General features: G+C 38.4%; 2 protein-coding genes across 9 annotated transcripts in view; one reads left to right on the forward strand and one right to left on the reverse strand.

Moving 5' to 3' along the window:
- RIMKLA (ribosomal modification protein rimK like family member A) overlaps positions 1-2,326 on the forward strand; it is a 38,050-nt gene extending 35,724 nt beyond the window's left edge. For both annotated transcript variants that reach the window (XR_013765970.1, XR_013765971.1), the window contains exon 6: positions 741-2,326. The gene's annotated coding sequence lies outside the window, so the exon portion shown is untranslated. The remainder of the gene's footprint in view (positions 1-740) is intronic.
- A 119-nt stretch (positions 2,327-2,445) lies between these two features.
- Positions 2,446-14,622, reverse strand: part of ZMYND12 (zinc finger MYND-type containing 12) — a 29,095-nt gene continuing 16,918 nt past the window's right edge. For all 7 annotated transcript variants that reach the window (XM_079156335.1, XM_079156329.1, XM_079156333.1 and 4 more), the window contains 5 exons: positions 14,063-14,232; positions 11,626-11,748; positions 9,914-10,025; positions 8,200-8,345; positions 2,446-5,983 (listed from right to left, as the gene is read on the reverse strand). In XM_079156335.1, coding sequence (XP_079012461.1) covers positions 5,858-5,983; positions 8,200-8,345; positions 9,914-10,025; positions 11,626-11,748; positions 14,063-14,232 — 677 coding nt within the window. In that variant the 3' untranslated portion in view covers positions 2,446-5,857. The remainder of the gene's footprint in view (positions 5,984-8,199; positions 8,346-9,913; positions 10,026-11,625; positions 11,749-14,062; positions 14,233-14,622) is intronic.

Below are 14,622 nucleotides of genomic sequence, written 5' to 3' on the forward strand. Positions count from 1 at the left end.
CCTGATTTTGATGACTGTAGTGATGAGAATATGTAAGACAGTGTCCTTGTTTTGGAAAATACACATTAAAGATTGAGGGAGAAAGAGACATTGTGTCTGAAAATTACTTTCAAATGGTTCAGAAAACAATGGGTGCTTTTAGAAAGAAAAAAGCAAATGTGGTAATATGTTAACATTGGGGAAATCTAGGTGAAAGGTATTATGGGAATTTGAGTAGTCACTGAATAAGTCTGAAGTTATGTCAGCCTCCTCCGCTGGGTTTGCCTCTGCTCTGTTAGATGTTTGGTTTCCTCAGGCATTCCTGTAGGCTCTCTTCTCTTTCTTATCTATATTTCATCCCTAGGTGATCTCCATTTCCATGTTACTAATGACCATCTACATGATACTCTCAAGTTTCTTTTGAACCCTGGCTTCTTTTATCAATGTCAGATTGCATATCCAATTGCCCACCTTTCATCTCTCCTCTGTTTCATGATACCTCAATGTCACCATACTGCAACAGAATTCATGTTTTTATCTCTCTCCCATGTTCCTGCCTCTCTTCCAGGGCTTCCTCACTGGAATGCAAAACACCAACCACTATTCAAATCAGAAAAACAAAACACAAACTCCAATAGTCATTTTTGGCTATTATCTTCATTACCCTTGATATCCAATTTCGTTTCTTATGGTAAAACTTAACTTTCAAACTACCAACCATCTTTCTTCATTGAAAACTTTTTCTTTTCTGTTTTGGCTAGGTTCATTAAGATGTTCTGGGAGATCTACAATCCTGAAAAAAGTTTGCAAGCAAGGGACAATGTTTAAGGGATTATATAATCCTGGTTTTAAATCCTGTTCCTAATACTAACCTTGTTCTTATGCTTTTAAAACCTCCAACTTCTTATTGATATATTTATTAGCTATCAAAGCCGTGTGTTTGTGTATGCATACATGTGAAATAAAATATTTACCTCCATCACTTTGTCATCGATCTTGATGAACTTAAGGAAAGACACACTTTTTCTGTTGAGTGAAAAGGTAGCACAGTTCTGTCATTCCCATAATACTTCACCATCTTTTTTGAAGCATTTACTTTGCTAAATGTTTATTTCATGTGCCCTACTGTACCTGACAGATGTCATACCTTGTAGTCATTGTGAGCACAGAGATACCTCATTTGCACTTGTAGCCATTTTTGGACCATGGTGAGGCCTACTAGTAGCAGAGCAATTTTATTTTAATCATTGTCCCCGTAAGACTATTTCACAGCACAGGTCCATAGCTGTGCAATGATAAAATGTTGTTAATAAGAATGCCAAGCAACTACTCAAAGTAGATTTTTGTTAAATAAAGATTCATAGACAATATGATGTAATTTCTAACAATGCATATGTGCTTACAATAGAAAAAAATTAATAGGATCTTTCAGGGATGATTCATAAGCTCTACCCCCTGCAAATTCTGCTAAAGATACTTAGGAAAGATAGGATTCCCTATTGGGAAGATGAATAGTAGCACTTGTATGACTCTGAGGGATCTTCAGCATTACCAGAGCTCCTGGTCTACTCTTTTGAGTCAAGTAAACTATATTTCACAGAGCTTTTTGGAATTGAGATTATTTCCTGCATCACTATATCATGTATAAAAATAAAATACATTTTCATTGAAAAGTCAAAAAATGGGGGCAATAAACATTTTCATATTAAAAGGAAGAAAACCTAAGAATTTGCCATCAGCAGGCCCTCATTATAGGAAATACTAAAAGATTGATTAGTAGGGGCTGGGGTTGTGGCTCAGTGGTAGAGTGCTTGCCTTGCACATGGGAGGCACTGGGTATAGATCCTCAGCACCACATAACAATAAGTAAAGATATGTGTTCATCTACAACTAAAAAATATCTTAAAAAAAGATTGATTAGTAATGTGAACCCAGGTAGGAGGTATGAAAAGCAAGAAAAATATGAAAAAATTATAAAATGATAATTATGATTTGTGAGTTTAGATATGTTTGAAATAAATAGCAGTAATAACATAAGTTTGGTGGGGGTAAATGTAGTTGAGGTTCTAAAGACTTTGTATTTGCAGGTGAAGTTTTCCTGAATATTAGATTTTGATAAGTTAGGAATGAATGCTTAAATTTCTGGGGTAATCACTAAAAGAACAGAAACACAGGATATAACCAACAAACTAACAGAGGGTGAGAGCAAACAGAATGAGAAAAAACTAGTAATCAATTCAAAAGAAAGAGGAAAATTTAACATGCAGGACAAATAGAAAGCACCAAATAAGATCATAAACTTAATCCTAAATAATTTAGTATGCAAACAAAATGTAACTGAACTAAATGATTCTTTAAGAATTACAGATATAAAATATCTAATTGCATTATTTTTATAAGACATTCATCTAGAACATAAAGATATAGATTAAAAGTAAAAGATTTTCAAGAAGAAATATCAAGCGTTTCAGTCAGATTAGTCAGGAAAACAGAAGCCTCCCTAGATATTGTGAATAAACAGATTTATTTAATGGAGGGAATGAGAGACTTACGCAACCTTTAAAATAGCTGAATGATAAAGATCAGAGAAGGAAAGTCAGAGCAAGCTGTTTTCACAGGAAATATGCTTTCAGGAAAACAGGAATAGATTATTCTCGGAGAGATTCATGAGAGTTTCATATGCAGCTTCCAAATCTTGGGCAGTTGGCCCTCATTGGCAGAATTTTACCCTTAATCATAAAAGGGAGGGCACGCTGGGGATTACAGTTCCAAGTTCCTCCTCTAAACAGAAGTAAATGATGAAGGCAATGGTGATGATGCCTAACTGATAACAAACAATCCAGCCCCCAAGGAAAGGGGTGTAGCTATATTAAGACTAAAATAACCTAAGTCAAAAGTTCTGGTAGAGATAATACAAAAAGATAATACAAAAATTCAATTCACCAGGAAAACATAATTCTATTTAAATTTGTACATGTCTAGTAACAAAGCCTTAAAGTATGCTAAGCAAAAATTGACAGAACTACAAGGAGAAACAGATAAATTCACAATTACATTGGAAGGATTTCACATACCTCTCTTGGGAATTAATAAAAATTTTGCAAAAGCTGGGCACAGTGGCACACACCTGTAATCCCAAGGGCTTGGAAGGCTAAGGCAGGAGGAAAATGAGTTCAAACCCAACCTCAGCAACTTAGTGAGGCCCTAAGCAACTCAGCAAGACCCTGTCTCTAATAAAATATAAAAAAGGGCTAAAGATGTGACTCAGTGGTTAAGCATCCCTGAGTTCAATCCCTGATATCAAAAACAAAAATTGAAAATATGAATAAATTTGACTTAATGGGCACATACAGGACGCTCCCCCAATAGTTCCATTCTTTTCTAGCACATGCAGAACATTTTATAAATACTGGCCATATCTAAATCTCAAGCAATCCCTAACAATCAAAATTTTATGCAACATGTTCTATGAACACAATAAAACTAAGCCATCGATCAACACAAAGAAAGAAAATCACCTTCTTTTAGAAGTTAAGAATCATGTTGTTAAGGTTTGAATCTTAAATGTCCCCCAAAGACCCATATGCTAAAGACTTGATTGCCAGCTGTGGCACTGGAACTTTTAGGAGGGGGTGCCTAATGGAAGGAAGTCAGGACATTGGGGGCATGCCCTTGAAGGGGATTTGGGACCTTGGCCCCTTGTTCTCTCTTTTTGCTTCCAGGCCACTATGAGGTAAGCAGCTTAGCTTTACTTCATGCTCTCTGTCACAATGTTTTACTTTGCGACAGGCCCCAAAACAATGAACTCAAATAATGATAGACTGAAAGCTCTGCAACTGTGGTTCAAAATAAATCTTCCTTCTTTATAAGTTGATTATCTCTGGTATTTTGTCATAGTTATGGAAAACTCATTAACATTCATATTTCTAAATGACTCAGGAGTCATAAAAAATTTAAAACATTGAGAAAAAATAAAACATTGCATTTTAAAAATAGGTGGGATCATTTAAAGCACTGTTTTCAGGAAAATTTATGGCCTTTAAAATGTAAATGTTAGAAAAGAAGAAATACTGAAAATGAAATTACTGGACACACAGAAAGGCAAAAATAATGGCCCATAATAACCAAAAAGAAAATCAGTGAATAGAAACAAAAAATTTAAAGAATTTAACTTAAATAATAACTTTACAAATAGATTCAGGGCAGAAGTATTAATGAACAGGAATTCAGGATTAGAGAGAACAGAAAACATAATGGTTGGAGGGAAAATAGAGAGGGGCCAATGGATACGGTAACGGAGAGACCTAGAGTGTAACAATATGGACTTTAAAGGATAATTTTAGAATGGGGAAATTCTAATATTTTCTTTTAAATTATCTTCTGTAGAATTGTTGATCTTCCTCTTCACCCCTCCAGTCTTCACTAAGAGTCTCTTTGAAAGAGCTGGTTCATATTTGTGGTTAGGGAGTAAGAATAAAGAAGAAGTAGCTGTGTTCCTAAAGAGAAGAATAGTTATACCATGCAGATTAGAGAATATTAAATTGAAGCTGCAAATTGGATGAAGAGATGGCTGAAAGACAAGTAATCCCAGGGACTCACAGCCCTTTCAGAGAAGTATGAGAATCTCCAGAGGTATGAAATGGAGGTTCCATCTGGTTCTACATAAAGCAGCAGGGTGAACCATCTGACATATTTTTATTATTTGTATCTGAGTGAATTAATCTACAGTGAGGAGCATAAAACTCTGACAGGTTCCTGATCTGCACACCGTCACCTTGAGTGTAGATCTACCAAGGAAGCAAAGTGCTTTTTGGAAAGGTCAGAAAAGAGCTAAAGGAGGAAAAAAGGATGTGCTAAATGTCCAAAGTCATCAAGACAGGACAAGTTGATACATGTGTGGCCACATCTGGACCATTTCACAACAATAATGCATAAAGCCATGTGGGATCAAGGTCTCAAAGCTATCATGTAAGAGAGCTGGGTTTAAACTCAGGTATATCTGAGCACAAGGCCTGAACTCTGTCCTCTGCATCACAGGGGGCCTTTCAGATTGCCTCTCTCCTCCAGAGTATATGATGGCTCACATCTGCTTCAAATTATTGTATGAGATGTTAAAGAGAGCATCCTGGAATGGCGTCGCAGCCTGTGCGTACTGGAGCTCCCTTGACTTTGAAGACCTTATTTCTTGTTTAGGTCTGCATTTTGCTGTCTTCTCAATGTTTCATGTCTCTTTTGTTCCTCTATTCCTCCTTTACTGCCTTCTTTTGCTTTAAGTGAATTTTTCCAGTGACCGTTTAAATCTCTGTTGATTTTTTAAAATTTATTTTTATTGTAAACAAATGGGATACATCTTGTTTCTCTGTTTGTCTCTGTTGATTTTTAACTAATTTTAAGAGTTATTTTCTTAGTGATTGCTGTAGGAATTACAATGGATATTTTGTCACAAACTACCTCAGATTAATGCTAACTTAACTCCAGTACAATAGAAAACTTTGCTCCAATACAGTCTATTCTTTATCTCTCACTTAGTAAAGACTTATGAAACATGAATCACTGAGAGACTTTTGGGAAACATGACAAACCATGGTTTAATTACAAATACCATGTTAATGTTCTAACCACGCATTACTCAAAGTCATACAAAAATCATAATAAACCAAGTACAAGGTTATGATAAACAATTGTTTTACAGCTTTCTATGCCTAAAGCTCTATATTCCCTCATATATGAAATATGTAAAATCCCAGCTATGGGTGCAGTTCCATGGGAAAGGTGTGGACCCTTCAGCAATCCAGAGTACCTATAGCTGCTGAGCAAGGCTGAAATGTATTAGGCCTTCAATAGCCCAGGTAGCCTCTGACACAGAGCTCCTGGGTCACTAAGTAATGGGATGATCTTCTTCTGTTGAAATGAGGCTTAGTAATTCTTCAATGTTGTTTTGCTCATTTTCACTGAGCTGCAGTTTTTTGGCTAGATTGAGGGCTTGCATAGCATATTCCTCTGCCTGAAATAAAATTGAAGTGACAAAAGGAACTTGTCACAGAAACGCATAACATTGGGAAGCTTCATTTGTGCTTAATTCCAGAAACAGGGGAGAGAACTTATCACCTGCCTACACCAGCCAGTGAGCTCTGGCTCACTAACCTGTGAATTTACTCTGGGTCTTGGACAGTTAGCCACACCTGTGCTGGGTGGGTAGGGACACCAGAAAAACCCATCTGACTTGACAAACTACGTACAAATGGGCTCCTTAGCAAACTGAAATCTTTGTAGGAATATTTGGGTTTTGGTTGTTGCTTTTTTTTTTTTTTTTGGTGGTAATGGGGATTGAATCCAGGGGTGCTCTTCCACTGAGCTATATTCCCAGACCTTTTTGATTTTTGAGACAAGGTTTTGCTAAGTTGCCCAGGCTGGCCTCAAACTTGAGGCTCTATCCTTTTTTTTTTTTTTTTTTTTAGTGCTAGGGATTAAACCCAGGACCTTGGTTTGGTGCATGTGAGCCAAGCACTCTACCAACTGAGTTATATCTCCAGCTGGCCTCACACTTGTGATCCTCCTGCCTCAGTCTGTCTTCTGAGTTGCTGGGATTGACCTGGCTCCTTTTAGGATCTTAACTGGGGACCTACAGATCAACACTGGGAGGCACAGAACTGACAGGTGCCACAAATAAATTACCATCCTGGGATAATCTTGGGAGCCATTTGACTTGGGCAAAGGCTCCACAGGACATTTTGGGATAGTCTCTGGTTTCCTATTTCTCCCTCATTTTCTTTCTTCCTCCCTTTTAAAAAATATTTACTGAATATTTTTACTGACTGGATGCTATATTCCAGGTATTGTGAATGGAGACAGAAATTCCTGTCCTCATGGAACTTACAATATTGTAGGGGAGAAAGACAATAAACAAAACAAGTAAAACATAATAGTATCTTAACTAGTGATAAATGCTAAGGAATGAAATAAACAAGAAAGAGGGGTCAGAAGCATTAGAGGCGGTGGTAGGGTTTTAGACAGGAGGCTCAGGAAAGTGTCACTGAAAAGACAGCAGAGAAAAGACCTGAAGGAAGAAAGGTGCTGATGTACAGATGTGTCCCTTTGGTCTGAGGAACTCTGACAGATCTAACATCCTAACACACTGTGGGATAATAACTTCCCCAAAATTGGATCCTGTACTGCAGAAAGGAGGTTTTCACCAATATAAATTTGAGAGTTCAGTGGGAATACTTTTACATTCCATAATCCATCCCACTCATTCCAGACTGGGCCAGTGCCCCATTTCTGGGCTCCCACAGTGCCCTGGGCTTTGGTCACACTCTATTATAATATCTGACTGTGAGCTTCCCCAAGCCCTGATGTATAAGTAGGTATTAATTAAAAGTTTATGGACGGAAGAGAAGGAGGGGTAGGGAAGGGAAACAAATTTTCCCATATCACCCACAGATAAAGGACAGCCCCCACACTCTCCCCAGCCTACTTTGTTTTTTTCCTATGGTAAGTTTCACTATCTGAAATTATATTACACATTTATACAATTTCTTGTTTACTGTGACTTTCCCTCCTCCAAAAATTATAAGTTCCAGAGACAGGGAATTTGTCTTACTGTTCACCACTGTATCCCCAGTCCTAGAAGAGTGCCTAGTAAATAGTAGATGCTAAATAAATATTTGAATGAATGAGTGAATCACTCCATTTATAAATCAATAAGCCTTAGACTTACCACTTACTAAGAAACTGAGCAAAGAATTGAGCCTCTCTGTGCCTCAGTTTTCTTATCTCTAAAATGAGAATAAAATACTAAGTACATAAATTTGTTATGATAATTAGGTAAAGGGCTTAAGAGAGTAACTGGCATGTTTTCATTACTCAAAGACAGTTATCTTTTTACCATTTCATAGCAGTTCATTCCTGGCCTGAATCTCTGCAGCAAAAGGGAACTCAGTACCTGAGTGTAGTTAGAGCAGCACTTCCTACCTCCTGCCCTGCAGGCTCCCCACACTGCCCCGATCCTGGGAAGGCTCCCCTGAGGGGAGAAGATAATCCAGGTCCCATTGGGCAGGCTGGACTCCCTGAATGAGAAATGTCATGAAAATGTGAACTTTTCTGGAGTGAGGGCTTGCTCTTAGGGCAAAAAGCTAGTGGAATTGGGCAAACCCTGCTGGATTTAACTACTTGATGGATTTCTATCTGCATTTTACACTTGCTGCCTCCGGGAAAACTTACCTTGGAAGAATTCATCATCAGGTAGTGAAGCATGACCAGGGTTTTTAGAACAAAGATGGTCTTTTCAGGAGCTTTGTCAGAAGTTGATTCTCGAATGTTCAAGATTGAAGTCAGGATCTGAATGGCTTCTGCTTCCTGGGCTTCATCTGCATGAAAAAGGGAGGCCAGAAACACAGGCACTGGGCAGCTGAGCATGCCCTCACCAGAAGCCCTCAGCTGGCAGGGGGCTGGTCTCTTCATGGGGTTCCAATGGAAACAGCACAAATCACAGCAAGTTCTCCAGCTGAAGAAGGACTGTGCCACATACAGAGCAGGAAGTGGGACAGCTTCAGGCAGCCCTCTAGCACTGCCGGGCATGTCATTACCAAAGTAACCTAAAAAATGCTCTTCTGCAAGTCCCAAAGTTGCTAAGGTGTCTCTCTTTCAGATCGTGAACTCTAATAAATCTCTTGGACTCCTAAACCCAGGGCATTTGTCACAGCCGGGTTCCTTGGGTGCACTTCAGCTTCCACTCTACAGTGGATGGAGGGAGCAAGGGGAATATTTTGCCATGGTAGTGGCTTAATTCCTCTCCCCAAGTCCAAATGCTTAAGCAAGAGCATTTCTGCTTCCTCACATGAATCTGTTACATTTTCCCCCAGTGGTTTTGGTCCCACATTAGACACTAGTTATTAAGCAGTTACTATGAGCCAGGTACTAAAACACATGTATTTAAGTAATAAACTTAAAGAAAAAGATCAAAAGGACATATAACACCATGTTAAGGTTGGTGATCTTTGGATATCTATGATTTCCAAGTTTTCTGTTATACCACGAACCACTTTCATAATGAGAGAAAACCCAATAAAGTAATTAATTTTTTAAACCTTCCCTCAAAGTCTTTCCTCTTAAAAAGTCTCCCTTCAACACCCCGCAGCTGTCCCCACTCCTTCATTCTGGCACTCATCTTGTAATATGATTTATGCTTGTGGGAATGTTCTTTATTACTGCACATAGGTACTGTATCACCCACTGTACTGAATGTCTCTTTTGAGCAGAAACTAGATCCCTTGTCTTTATTATCTCAGAGGGCATGCTACTGTACAGTGCTTTCAACACTCAGTCCCTTGCTGAACCTGGGGATAGACATAAATCATGTCTGGCACTGCCTCAGAGGAGTTCACTATTCTGTAAAGGAGAAATGTATATAAAACATAAGAAGGAATCAGCAATGCAACTTTTTATATATATTTTTTTATTACTGGGGATTGAATCCAGTGGTACTCTAGCACTGAGCTACACCCCCAGCCTTTTATTTCATTTTGAGACAGGGTCTTGATAAGTCGCTAAGGCTGGCATCAGACTTGAAATCCTCCTGCCTTATCCTCCAGTGTGGCTGGAATTACGGACATGTGCCACCTACCTGGCTAAACTGTGTAGAGACCCTCTCTTGGCTTATGTCCCCTGGAAGGATAGTATAGAAGAAATGGATGTTCTTTAGGGTCATTTATCCCTCCAAATCTGTCCCTTATTAACTCCCTGAGAGCTGTGCATGATAAGGATCTGAATTCTTCCCAGCCCAGGTAAAAGCTCTCAGGTATCCCCATCACTAAGATGGGAAGGTGGCACTAATGTGCCCCATGACGGGAAAGGCTATTCTCCCTGTTAGGAGTAAGGCCTGTGATGAGGTAGGATGATGTCACCACTCTGCTTCCTAGGGAGAACTAGCACTTACCCAAGCCAGTGTCATTCACAAATCGTTTGTGCAGTAAATCTGCTTGTTCTACACGAGCCTGTGAGAGGACTTGATAGTGATCATTCAAATATTTATGCCAGATCTCGGAGACCTGATAGAAAGGAAGACAGCTATCAGACAATCAGGCCCCAGCTGTTAGATCAGCCAAGTGGAAATGTAGCACAGGGGGCCAGGGTTCCTGAGCTGGGGGCAAAGGCAGCCCTAGGAACCCCAAAAGCCTGGCCAAAGTAATGTGGTCAGGGATAGGCTGCGAAGGACACATAACAGGCTCATCTGGGGCAATCCTGGTGGGATCTGATAACAATGGCTACTATTCATGGGACCCATACTAACTTATACCCTTATATTCTCACAATAAAATAATTGAGGTAATATTCTTACTATTTCCATTTTATATGTAAATAAACTGAGAATCAGAGAAACTATGAGCACACTGGACTTTGGGAAGAGCTGTTAAGTGGCATATCCTGGATTTAAACCCAGGTCTGTCTGACTCCAAAACGCTTTGGTTTTCAACTCCACCAAAATGTCCCTAAAATATGAATTAAGAGTCACAACATGAGAGCCTGTATCACACATAGAAACAGTTGCAGAATAAGTGATGTGATACTGAATGAACATAACTGATATCTTAATATATTGGAAACAGTTCCAAGTTTTTTACATGTAAAGATAGAACTTAAATCTCTCATGTCGTTTTTATTTGTTCTAATAATACATGACAGACACATCATACATAAATGTAGTATAACTTCTCATTCTTCTGGTTATACATGATGTAGAGTTACACAGGTCACGTAATCATATATGCACATAAGGTAATAATGTCCAATTCATTCTACTATCATTCCTACCCTCATGCCCTTCCCCTCCCTTCTTCCCCCTGTGTTTAGTCCAAAATGTCTCTATTCTCCCCCACACACACCTTATTGTGAATTAACATCCGCATATCAGAGAAAAAACATTTGGCCTTTGGTTCTTTGGGATTGACTTATTTCACTTAGCAATAATATTCTCTAATTCCATCCATTTACTGGCAAATGCCATAATTTCATTCTTCTTTAAGGCTGAGTAATATTTTATATATATATATATATATACCACAGTTTATTTTTCTTTTGTTTGTTTTTGTGTTGGGGATTTAACCCAGGGTCTTGTGCATGCTAGGCAAGCACTTTACCACTGAGCTACATGCCCATCCCTTTTTTAAATTGAAAATTTTGGACAGCTGTTTCTAAGTCCAAGCTGGCTTTGAACTTGTGATCCTCTTGCCTCAGCCTCCCAAATAGCTGGGATCACAAGCATGTGCCACCCTGCCTGGCTATTCTCATGTTCTTCGATCTCTTGACAGTACCTTGCAGCAATAAATGTCCTTTGAAAAGTTCTTTTCTGTCATTCACCTCAATATACCCACATTAGCTTGCTTCCATGGTTATGACAGAGCCTCGTAAGCTCTGGTTCTTACAAACCCATCATTTATTAGTTGCAAGGGATTAGTCTATTTTGGTAGTAGAGAAACAGGAAGAAAGCAAAATAGAGTATATCCATGTAGCAGGCTCTGTAACCTTGGGCAAGTTCCTTTATTTCTCTGAGCCTCTCTTTATGGTATATTTCTCATGAATGGTCTGACACCAGTTGTTCATATACCTGGCCTGCATGCCAAGACTCAGTTCCCACATTCCCCAGCTCACCTTAGTGTATAGTGTGTCTGCTAGGTCCAATTTTTGAAGGCCATAGAAGATATTAGCCAGGTGGAAATAGCCTCCTGAGGTCCTGATGTCCTCTGTTCCAAATGCACAACTGGAAAAATAAATCTATTGCAGGAAGAAAAATAATAATCCTGGAATTCCTTTGCAAATCATGTCAGGTAAAGTTCCTGTATCCAGAATACACAGAAAGAATTTTTACAATTACCCAATGTAAAAATGGGCTAAGGATCTAGAAATATCTCCAGAAAGATATGTAAATAGGCTAATAATAATAAGCACACACACAAAAAATGCTTATCATTGATAGTCATTAGAGAAATGCAAAATAAAACCATAATGAGATACCAGTTCACACCAGTAGGATGACTATAATCAAAAACACAGAAAACAACAAGTGCTAGTGAGAATGAGGAGAAAAATGTAACTTTCGCATGTTGCTGGTAGGAATGTAAAATGGTGCAACCTCTAGGGAAACAGTTTGGCAGCTCCTCAAGAAGTCAAACATAGAATTACTATGTGATCCAGCAATTCCTCTTCTAGGTACCTATCCAAGAGAATCGAGAACACGTGTCCACATGAAGATTTATACACAAATGTTTTGGCAACATTATTCATTACAGCCCAAAATAGAAGCATATGAAATGTCCCATCAAATGATGAATGGATTGTGGTCTCTACAGGATGAAGGACTACTACTCAGTCAAAAAAATGAACTAACAATACAGATGAATCCAAACTAATTATGCAAGGTGTAAGAAGTCAGATCCAAGTTCTATATGTGATTCTGTTTATATAAAATGTCCAGAAAAGACAAATCTAAAGAATCAAAAAGCAGTTGCCTGGGCCTGGAGTGGGAATGAGAAGTGACTACAAATGGATGTAAAGGATTTCTTGGGGGCGATGGAAATATTCCAAAACTCAATTGTGCTGATAGCTGCACAGTTCTGTAAATGTACTAAAAACCATTGAACTGCACACTTAAAATGGGTGAATTTTATGGTAGATATCAATAAAATTATGTGTTTAGAGGAATAAAAAGCTAGGTTGAAGAATGTGAGTTTGATATAATTCATAACTGAGAGGCCCAGCTCAAGACAGAATGTGCCTCTGCTTAATTTGTTGGAGGATGCAGAGGAGAGAGAAGACACACAAATGACTGGTCAAGGGGCCAAGCTGAAAGGATGTCACCCACAAAAGGACTGCCTGAAGATAGAGTGGTAGAAAGAATATTTGAGATATGAAAGGGTTAAGGAACCAACAAGGGTTAGTGAAGCATTAAGGACAACCAACAGCAAGAAACCATTATCATTCTACATCTCAAAAAGCAAGGGTAGAAAATTGGGGTAACACCAGCCAGTGTTAGCACTATGGAAGAAGGTCACTTGATTGGCACTGTGGCCACAGAGGAACACTGATTGACCTGCCAGAGCAAAGGTGGGGCAGGAAGGAAGCAGAGAAAATAAATACCCCAAACTCTCTGCCCAACCCTCCATTCCTCTGCTCTGCTTCCCATTCTCTAAACTCAACCAAAATCACACAGCAATGGAGTCTGGGTTGCGTATTCCATGGAAGTGAGTCTACCAAGACAAAGAATAAATTTGGAGTATGGGAAATAACCAGCATCAGAATGAATTTATAGATATTGTACTGTGGCATACAACCAGAGGGAAGGTTGCCTGACGGAGAGAGTAGTGGAGAAGCTAAAGAAAGAACTAACCTACATGGAAAGTGCAATCTGCCCCAACCTAACCCAGATTTCAGGCTCAGGAACTCCTCTCTTATAATATTTTTCAATACTGAAATCTTAATAGGAATCTCATAATTTTGGAAGAACAGCTTGGTTATCGCCCTCATTATCCTATCTAACATTCATAGAGTTTTATAGTTTATAAGTGCTTTCTTATAGATCTAGCTCATTTAAATTTAATAACCACACTCTGAAGTAGACATTATTTTTAAAAATAGCCAAAGTACTGTACATATATTGTTCTACTATTAATCTTTGCAATGACCCAAAGTGGCAGAAACTGTTTTTATGATTTTTTTTTTTTTTTTTTTTTTTTTTTTTTTTTTTGTCTTGCAAGCAATAAAAGAGGTAAAGTAATTTGCCCCAGACTATGTGGGTAGTGAAACAACAGAGTTGAGGTTAGGAGCAAAGCGCTTCTCTTAATCAGGAATCAGTCTGTCCCTGCTTATTACCCTTAGAGCAACTGAGGCTCAGGGAAGATGTAACCTGGCCAAAGTGGCATGGCCAGGAAGTGGAAAGGCTTAAATTCAGGCCATTAGATGTATTCTTGGTAATACCCAACAAAGGGTATATTCAAACAGAAAGTTTTCGAGAAATGCTTAGTATAAAAATTAAAAAACTGAACAGAGCTATTCTTGGAAACATCTAGGTGTTATAATTCAACTTGTTTACATCATTGGCCAGATGATATCGGGCTTCCTCATAGTTCTTCTTGGCCATGTAGAGAAGTCCCAGGTTCCGATGCAGTAATGAGTGTGTTGCATTCTGACAATCGGTTGATTTGAGGACTGTCCATTGGGCTTGGGATAGATATTCTTCAGCCTGAACAATCCGGCCAAGACCTGCCCAAAAGCAGTAAAGCAGGTTACAAAGGACATGTGATGAAAACAATACATGATGAAATAAGATTCACCACTCCTTCACTTGTTTGTTCATTAACTCAAATATTCATTGACACAAAAACTTGCACATGAATGTTCATAGCAGCCTATTTAGAATAGTAAAAAAAAAAAAAAAAACCCAAAAGATAGAAACAACTTAAACATCCATCATTTTATGAGCAGGTAAGCAAAAGTGGTATATCTATAATCAGTGGAATATTATTCAATCAGAAAAAGAAAAAGGCATTGATAATATGCTACAATGTGAATGAACCTTGAAAACATTATACTAAATAAAAGAAGTTAGACATCAAAAGCCACATATTATATGATTCCATTCATTTGAAATGT

This window comes from Sciurus vulgaris, assembly GCF_902686455.1.
Source record: "Sciurus vulgaris genome assembly, chromosome: 1".
NCBI lineage: Eukaryota > Metazoa > Chordata > Mammalia > Rodentia > Sciuridae > Sciurus > Sciurus vulgaris.